This window comes from Aptenodytes forsteri, unplaced genomic scaffold, assembly GCF_000699145.1.
Source record: "Aptenodytes forsteri isolate BGI_AS27 unplaced genomic scaffold, ASM69914v1 Scaffold96, whole genome shotgun sequence".
Lineage (NCBI taxonomy): Eukaryota > Metazoa > Chordata > Aves > Sphenisciformes > Spheniscidae > Aptenodytes > Aptenodytes forsteri.
This window is the reverse complement of record NW_008795029.1, coordinates 245,187-255,283: the sequence shown is the minus strand read 5'-3', so window position 1 is coordinate 255,283 and position 10,097 is coordinate 245,187. Positions and strand designations below refer to the sequence as shown.

The 10,097-nt window shown below is 38.3% G+C and overlaps 1 protein-coding gene across 1 annotated transcript; it reads right to left on the bottom strand.

The window, feature by feature from the left end:
• Positions 1-1,922: 1,922 nt before the first annotated feature.
• Positions 1,923-8,606, bottom strand: ABHD13 (abhydrolase domain containing 13). The gene is made up of 2 exons (XM_009276052.2): positions 8,576-8,606; positions 1,923-3,118 (listed from the first exon to the last, which is right to left on the bottom strand). Exon 2 carries the CDS (start codon positions 3,081-3,083, stop codon positions 2,070-2,072), a length of 1,014 nt encoding a protein of 337 aa, XP_009274327.1. The 5' UTR covers positions 3,084-3,118; positions 8,576-8,606; the 3' UTR covers positions 1,923-2,069.
• Between the last annotated feature and the right edge of the window lie 1,491 nt (positions 8,607-10,097).

The window sequence follows — 10,097 nt, the reverse complement described above, 5'->3', positions numbered from 1 at the left end:
CCCCCCCCCCCCCCCCCCCCCCCCAAAAAAACCCCCCGCCACTGGAAGGCTGAGGAGATAGTTTTGGTTTCACTCAGATTTAAAACTATGCTCTGTCTATAATGATTTTAGGTCTATAGATCCAAAAAAGGTCTATAGCTTTTTCAATCAGCTCCAAGAAAATCTTAATAATAGTATGACAAAAGATACTTACCAGAGAAAGCAGCAACCTCTGGTATGTACTTTTTTGTTTTTTTTTTAAAAAAAAAAAAAAAAAAAAAAATCACATTTAAGTAAAGACGTATCACCTTATCTATAAATTGCTGACAACTATTACCCACATGTACATAAGACCTGTAATTCCATGTAATAAATTTTAGGAGGCATAACCATTAAGGCACCAGTTCAGGGAAGCAGTTTTATTCAACCAGAGAACTTAAGCACAAGCTTAAAATACCACTGTCCATCAGGAAACAGATTTTAAGTGTGTGCCAAGATGCTTTTCTGAATCAGGACAACATGGCAGAAAAGTTTATTTAAAATTTTCAGTCCGAAGGGCAATGGCACAGATTGTGTGGAAGATTTTCCAGTCCGTTCTTCCCACAAAAAATATTTTGAAGATGCAAACTATCAGCTGCAGCAAATGAGAAACTAAACCTGCAGAAGAGATTTAAACAGCCCCACACTCCAATATGGACTGAGCTAACAGCATACAACTTTGATATGACTACCTAGGATAAGGACTCCTAAAAACAAACCCACCCCCCACCCCCACCCCCCAGTCAGAATCACACTCTCTCAATTTAAGTACTGCTGGCTCTGAAACGGTCACACTGGCTTCAAAAACCCCAGCAGAGCTAAAGAAAACTCACTCCAGCTGATGCTTAGGCTACTTCCACATGGTACAACAGAACTGTAAGAGACTTTTTGCAAGCAAATGGGTAAAAGTGTTAGAATAAATGTCATCTCTTTCAGACAAACTAAGTTTAGGTCTACTAAATTTAATGCACAGCTCATTTTTATTATCCTTACTGCAACAACTGTATACATTAATCTCTAATCATGTAATCACTGGTAATAATTTGGATTTGTTTCTTTTGGAGGTATAAATAAAGGGCACAGACATTTAGCTACACCAGCCTAAAAAAAAAAAACAAAACCACAAAACCCAAACACGAATACATACTTTTACCTTGTATGACACTCCTTTCTATCACACCACCCACTCTGCCTTGGGAAATCCCACCTCACATGCACAAGCAGACTAATACCAACAAATAGTTTGCCTGTACGTTCGTGAGGAGAGGTTGGGGCGGAAAGGAGCTTGGATCGCACTGCTCTCTTTTTGAAGGTTACTTCTATTTTCTATGAAGAAATTGCCTGGGCAAAATCCTGAAGCCATGATGTTTAGGCACATACAACTTTCCGGGCACTATTACAATACAAATAGTAAAATGAAAACAGGGAAAGCGTCTTTTCCTCTTCAGTTGCAGTTTGAAATATGTATGTATGCATAACCATAAAAAAACGCAGTAACCCAGGATAGTATACCTGCAAGTATACTCTACCATTAATGTTACTTTATATTATTATTTAGCACATTAAAGACTTCCCACCTTGCATAATATAAAATTTCAAGGAATAAAACACTAATCTCATGCATGGCACACTTTAAATAAACTCTAAGAGAAGCAACAAATCATTGTGCTAACCATGACTGCCCAAAAAGCTCACCCATACAGCAGTGAATACTGAAGAGCCTCCTGTTGTTTTAAACTAATACATTCTGTACTACTTTTGTAGCAAGTTCCTTTAATAGCAACCGTTGTACATATCAAACAAATGCAATATATGGACAGAGATACCAAAAAAGTATGAGAAAGACATAAAATGGTTCATTTACAGTGCTGCAAATGTAAAAGTTATCCAGAACATCTTAATAAAGCATCAGACCCTTCCAAGTTTAATTTCACTCTTTAGGCAAGTACAGACATGACATACATTTAAAAATGGACATTCTTTTACCACTTTTCACAAATCAAGGTACAGTGCAGGTACTCCCCCCACCCCACCCCAAAGACGACTATCAATTATATTATTGTTACGTTAGATGATGTTTTCGCCATTTCTTCAGGGGAGTGACTCTTTATTACTTCTTTGATGAACTGTTCAAGTGCAGTGAAATAACCCTGGCATTGCCAAGTGTCATTATGAGTTCCATCAGGAAATATCGCCAATCTCTTAGTCCGAGCTGGGGATAATTCATAGAGTTGCTTCATCATAACTGGTGGAATTAACTGGTCAGACAACCCAGAGACGAAGAGAGAAGGCATTCTGCACTGGGAGATTTTTCTGTAGGACAGAAATTTATTTTTGTAGCACCATAAAGGAAGATACCTCATCGGAAAGAAAGAAAACAAAGTGCTGGCCATGTATGGGATGCTAAGAAAGGTGTTCTCCACCACGATAGCAGAAATCCTATGGGAATTTTCAGAAGCTAAGTGAATAGCCACTGCTCCCCCCAAGGAACGGCCAAAAAGAAAAATTTTTGTTTTATCAAGATCAGACCGAGTCATCACATAGTCTAACACAGCCTCAGAATCTAAGTACAAACCTTCTTCACTTGCTTCTCCTTCACTTTTTCCATACCCTCTATAATCGACAAGAATTAAGTTTACTTTCAGGTTTACCAGCATTAACAAAGCGTTTGGCAACCTGTGGCCAATGTTGCCTGCATTCCCATGAAAGTAAATGATGGTTGGAGAATACGCTGCATTGTCCCCTGTGTATCTCAGCAGAATAAGATTGAGAAGAACTCCATCTTTGGTTTTGATGAAGATATTTTCATGTGGTATACCAGTAGGCATAGGAACATAAAGGCGTGATGAAGAGGGCTGTTCAGGAAAGTAAAGCAGCACATCCTGGAATTTATATAATATACCCGCTATTGATACAAATATTAATATAAGTAGTATAATGCCTCCGTACAAGTGAAAAGTTACTATCAAGGGTAAAAGACAAATACGGCAGAGACTCCAAGACCAGGAAGCCAAAGCTAGTAGCCATCTTTTAACAAAGGTCCAAAGCATCCATGACTTTTCCATTGTAGAAGTCAGTGATCTTTTACTCCAAGTAAATCCTGTAAAAAAAAAAACAACAAAAACAAAACCGAAACATATATGTATGAATACAGGGGAAAGAAAACAGAAGTGATTTAAGCATTCATAGTTGCAGAAGATTAATGGCAAGTCAATACATTAAAGCATAAACATCAAACTTGGTGGCAAACTCCCTTTGAATTTTTGGAAACCATTCAACTCTGTTAAACAAGCAGAAAAGCAATCATAAGGCAAAGGCTTGAGAACTCTTCAAAATCCCATTTACGTTATTTCAGCAGGCAAGGACCACCAGTAGCACTAGAAAATTGGTTGACTGGGACCGTAATAACTTACGCTTTCCCTCAGTCTTCCCTACCGACCAACGGAACAACCATACAAGACCGTATCACCAGTTTGTCAAAGCTTCTCACATAAGTAATCCTAGAATCCAGCGAACACAAACAAGAATAGCCCTTATTTCTAAGTTGCTACTGATTAAGGCCAAGAGGACCACCCAGTAAGCCTATGCACTTCACTCTGCAACCAGTGGAGGCTCACAACGCATGCAGGGTCTGCTATTGTTTAGTAGCTGTGGTTCAGCATCTTGATCAACTGTGATCACAGAGCAATACGTAAACTGGTCGTGAGAAAGAGACTCCTCTATAGTAAATGCAACTACAATGTGGTATCTTATGTAGTTGCATTTATGACAGCTGTTTTGCTGTATTTGGATTGGTTCTGATTTATAATGATAGTTTTCCACTATCGGATCAGTAATCCATATTAAATCTTTAGCTGAATGAAAGATTGTATCATCATACAAGACCACTGAAAACAATCCGCTAACTACATTATTCTCTGATCAATGAAAAGCACAACTGCTGAAAAGTCCAAATGTGAAAACAGACTCATGACAAAAACATACACACAGCATAAAATGAAGAGAGTGATGTCAATGATAATGGATTAAATCTTCTTTCCAACCATAAGAGATAGTCATGTCTCACAGCATACACAGAATCTCTCACATTATTCACTGCTGGGTTGAAGTGTAATATGGGAATAGGCAAAAACTGCCAAACCTAAATGAGAACCACAGTGACCATTCAGTCACCACTGACTTGAATAACCATACTGCCTGGAAGTGGCAACACAAGCTCACTTGTTTAAGAACACTCTAAGTTATACAGCAGATAATAATTACAGTTTAGACACGCTCAAAGTTATAACCTCCTAAAATGATGTAGTGCAGTAAGAAACTGAATTAACTCCAAAGGAGTCTGACATGCAGAGATGCACCCAAGCATTCAATTAAGTCACAGGATCCACACCAAAATAAGCTGTATGGCCTAATACTACTGGAGAGAGCTGCAACTGCACCAGCCATCTTGGTAGGCTCGAGTGATAAAAGGCGACCTCTGCAGTCACAGCCTTTGCACTCCACAAATATGACAGGCACCCCGTATGACCAGGAAAAACTGCCATCTCTATTTTATGCAACAATTAGATATAAATCAGAAATAAAAATAGATCTGTTACATCTTACGATTCACATATTAACTAAAGGCAACGCGAAATTAAGCTTTTATATTGTGTATCTATTCCAAATATGCAAAATTGGTGAAATATAAAGTAGTCTAGAGAGCAGTTAATCCAAATTTGTTCTCTTACATTATTTATGAGCTCATGTTCAATATCCACATCCGAGTATGCACAAATATTGTCTGTATGAAAATTTAATTCTTGTGATCCATTTGTCTAGCAAAGAAGTCACAGTAATTAGGAGACACATAAAGTAAATACTTTAATTTGTAAGGGAACTTCCTAATGAAGTTGACAGACATTTCCTGCATTACATTTCAAGATTATAAGAACATTGATAATGACACAGTAAAAACACTCTCCTTATCTACGCTATTCAAAATTTTGCTGACTTTCTTAGAAAATGAAAGAGTCCAAAAATGCTTTCTCAACAAGACATTCACAAAAAAGTAAAAGACCCATCATTAAAACCCACTATTAAAAACCAAAGTCGTCATAAAAATCTTACTTAAGGTGATTAAGTTTTGCGGATGGTTAACCATATACACTAAGGATTGCCATTTGAAGACTGATACTCACAGCTGATTTTATAAGCCATGTTAGTTTCATTTGTGCACCGCTTCTATTTTCATTTCAGTAGGATAATATTATCAAAATGCAATACTACTGAGATACTGCTGCTGTGTGACTACTTCTGATATATATATATATATATTTATAGATATATTTAAAACCTTTGCTACTGGAGTTGCAAAACCAATGCATCCTCCAACTAGAACACAGCATATGGTGGTTAACAGGAAGGGTAAACTACACAGCCACAAACATTTCATACTCACCTACATATTTAAGTAAAGCTGACTACTCTGCACTAATGAACAACTCCACGACTATTAAAGTTTTCTTCCCAGCTACATGAAACTTCACTAGTTCCGTCCATTTCCAAGCTTGAGTTAGACCACGTCTCTAACTTCACATCTTACTGCAAGATTTGTTAGCTAGAGAACTAAGATACAAGTTTCTCCTAGGTTCTTCCCTGCCTCCTTCCAGTACCAATTGAAAGATCACTAGAAAGCAAAATGATGGTTTCTCAAACAAGCACACAGGCCTAGAAGAGACTCTAAACCAAGTCAATACAAGCCCAATCTCAATAAAGCTACAAACCGTGCTTTCTACGGAGCCCAAAGTAGCAGGCCTTCCAAACGTTATCTTGTTTGACCTGAACAGTAGAAGATGATACAAGCAGAACCAAATTTCCACTTAAAGGACATAAATAAAAAAGGTAAGCCAATATAGTAATTTTCAGTGAGTGATAAGGCGTCGTTCAACACTTTTTGAAGTGTATGAGATTTGAGACTGCTCAACATACTGCGAGGCTACACAAAAAAAAAAAAAAAAAATCTCATCTTGGTTTTCATTTCCCATTACTGTTGTACTGGATGGGAAGTTATAAACCTGTCAAACAGTTTACAACATAAGACGCTATGACGCAAAAACTCTATGTTGAATTATGAAGAGCACGTGTTGCAATTCTCCTGTATCTCTAATTTTTGTGACTAATAAGATGCCAGAATAATCAAGGAAAGGTGGTGGTGGGGGAGAATAGGGAAGGAAAGGGAGAATAATATATTTAGACTTCGATGTCTGAGCTGGTCAACCTGAGAAACAAAGCGGACCCACCACCTGGACAAGCCTGTTTCTCTTTCTAGACAAGACTACTTCTGTTCCTAGACTACAAGAACCACCTACAGACTTGCTCCGTAACTGCCTGATGTCCTAGTTAAGGCAAGAAGCGTGCACCCCTTTATGTCTCCTAAAAGAGAACTTTTTAATCAATTTTGGTCATCTGCAAATATAACTAGTTAATTTTTCTTTTTTAATGGCTGACTGTTTAACAGGATTATCTCAGTTATATTGCGTTCTACTGTTAGAAGTATCACAGCTCTACAGAGACGGCATGAAACATCATCCATTTATTACAGACAGAGACACCGGAACCAAGGGAAGTCAGCAAGTTAGCCAGTGCCAGGCTAGTGGAAGTTCTGTTTCAGCCAGGGAAATAAAGCTTCTCTACAGCTTTCCTTTTCAAATCTCCTAGATAAAACATTAACCCCTTGGAAATCATTCTTGCTTCACTAAAAAAAAACCTTAGTTTTTTTAAGGAACATTATATTGCAGCACTATATTTCAAGTAATTGTCACAACTTCGCCAATGACAAGGCCTTCCTGTAACAAGTTGTCCTGGTTTCGGCAGGGATAGAGTTAATTTTCTTCCTAGTAGCTGGCACAGTGCTGAGTTTTGGATTTAGTAGGAGAATAATGTTGATAACACACCGATGTTTTAGTTGTTGCTAGGTAGTGCTTACACTAGTCAAGGACTTTTCAGCTTCCCATGCTCTACCCACTGAGAAGGCTGGAGGGGCACAAGAAGCTGGGAGGGGGCACAGCCAGGACAGCTGACCCAAACTGGCCCAAGGGACATTCCATACCATGTGACGTCATGCTCAGTACATAAACTGGGGAAAGCTGGCTGGGGGGCTGCTGTTTCAATTATTAAACTGTCTTTATCCCAACCCACGAGTTTTCTCACTTTTACTCTTCCAATCCTCTCCCCCATCCCACCAGGACGGGGGGGGGGAGTGGGCGAGCGGCTGCATGGTGCTCAGTTGTCGGCTGAGTTTAAACCACGACACAAATCATCACATCCCATTTTACAGCATACACAGTAACCGTATTTTATAACTGCTGATTATTTACACTAAGTTAGAGGCTATGAAAACAAGCGTAAGAGAGTTTTTTTGTTTTTTTAAGCTTGTCATGAAAGTCAATGTCTGTGACAAATATACAGTCACCAAGAGCAGAACCATATAGTTTTATCTGGTAGATGTTTTCCTAGGTAACTCTTATATTAATGGAAATTCCTACATAAGCTGTTCTTAGCTACTCTTATTATTAGAAAATATTTCCTAATACTTAACAGGAAGGAAGACTTAGCAACTTAAAATTTTTTACTTCCAGTTCAATGTTGATTAACCTCCAAATATGTAACCTACTGTCAATTTCTGCAGACTATATAAACTCAGTTCCTCTGCATTCTCCTCACAGATGATGTTTTCTTAGTCACAAATACGATCAGAGGTCTTTCCTCTAGCATCTATCTGCTTCACATTTCCTCCTGTACCTCTGATAATGCTGCATTAGAAAGGCTAGCCTTTGTGAATGCTGGCGGTTCCTACAAGTGTTTTTTTTGATGATGCTTGTAAACTTAAGAGACAAGTAGAAGACAATATTGAAATACAGAGTTCTATCAGGGAAACCATTAATGCAGAACAGCAGCAACGCAGCCCAACTCAACGTTAGGACCTAATGAAAGTAAGACTTAGCCAGGCTGCTGCTGTGCCTTTGGCTTAACGGCCATTAAAGGCCAGGTCAGTTTCCACAGCCACAGACTGTATTGCCTCTCAAAACAGAAATGAAATTTGGAAGTAATGAGTTTCAATTTTATGCCACAGGGATATACACATATGTAGATACACACACACCTGTACCTATACATCTCCACTGCTGAATCCGCAGTCCAGGAGTTACTGCAGACCTCTATGTTCTATCAGATGAGCTACAAATCCCATAATTAACTAACTACTGAAAATATAAATCACTCGTAACAATAAAAATTCTGAGGAAAAAAATAAAGTCTTTAAAATGTCTTGTTTATAATAATATTCTGCTGTGCCCTAATGCTATTCTTAAATGGTTAATGTCATTATCAACTGAAGATCATAAAAACTCAAGTGCATACTTAAAGTCCTTGGGAACAATTTTTCATTCATTTTCAATGGCAGTTGAAATTACTCTTGTACTTGCCACAAATTCTGTTGTATTTTTTGTCCTTGTCTACATTTTTAATATTAAAAAAGTGCTATTTTCATACACTAATCACATTATAAAACATTTACCTTTGGATGTGATGATTTCCCAGGCTTCATCTCTGCCTGAAAGACAATTTCATTTATGAACTTTGAGTAAAACTGCTTTGGAATTACACACATAATTACTGTTTGTCTTCAGTTACTTGAAAGAAAATTAAGTAGTGCTAACAGCCAATACACCTAGATGTTACATCTGCCTTACTGATGAAACCATGCATATCATGTTCATGCTCCTCCTATCAAGCTCAGCTCTTGTTTGAAACATCTTATAAACTTGAAAACATCTTATAATGAAGTTCAAGAATCAAATCTAAATGCCCTGGACTGTACATACAACACACAGTATAAAACATACATAGTGCATAACAACAAAGTTATGATAGATTTACATTGCCTCCTTAAAGCTAACTTCTAGCATACGAGCAGCCTTAAAGTTAGTGCTAAGAAGAGCACTGAGGTGTTTAACGGCTGCTTTCTCATTAAAGAGCTTTAAAAAAAAAAGTTAGTTTTAACACTCACTGCAATCCTTTGGATTTCACAGTTTCAAAACAAACAAACAAACAAAATGAGGTATTTCTTAAGAACACAGAGAAACATCTGAAGACATCTGTTTCTTTCTACTGCACTTACTTCCCCTACACTCCACCTCCTCCAGACACAGACAAGATTTACACACGCTTTACATTTACTCGTATTTATTCAGAAGACTTCTGTAAGTAGAAATATTAAGTCGTCAACTGTAAAAAATTAGTTTCAGAGGGGGAACTAATCTGGATGAAAACCTACAAGTTTAGTAAGGACAGGAAAAATACACTTTCTTAGTACTAAAATTTTACAGAGTCTCCCATTAAAAAACAAAACAAAAAAAGGTCAAAACAGCAAAGTAGCCACTCCTAGCCAAGGAAGAAGCAGAGTAAGAACAACTAAGCGTCAGACATTTAAGGGCTCTGGCTTTTAAAGTCAGCGAGCCACTTCTCCTACCTATTTCAAACAGCAAACTACCACAGCTCTGCATCGAGTGGCACATATTCATAATTGAACGTGTTTTCCCCTCAACTCTTATTATACTTCCCCTCCCAACTGACAAATCTTAATGAACCTTACAAGCACGTCTCGAATTATGACGGTACTGTGTAAAAAAACCAAAACAACAACAAACCAAGGACAGCTATCCTATTAGAGCCTTAGCTTTCTCGTGGGCATGGGCTCCTAAAACATATTACTTTCCAAGCATGTTAAATTATTTCTATTTTTACCTAAAAGAAACATCCTGCTCAGCCTTTTCAATACATTCACTTGGCAGATCAAGCAACACTGAAGTTATCATCACCTGCCCCACCTTCTACAAGCTTCCCCACTTGCAGAAATTGTTCCACGCGGCAGCGGAGACACACGAAACACTAGGGCAAGGTCTCGCTGCGAAGATGCAAAAGCTCTCCCAGGGCTTGGCAGGAAGGCACCCGAAGGAACTTTTAACGGCGCTGCCAAGGCAGCGATCAGTTCCTCGGGAGAGGCGTCCCGAAAGGCAGGCGCAGGAGCCACAGGCGCC

What these genes read in the sequence shown, in the direction of transcription:
- ABHD13 (XM_009276052.2), bottom strand. Translation starts at nt 3,083, where the DNA reads ATGGAAAAGTCATGGATGCTTTGGACCTTTGTTAAAAGATGGCTACTA.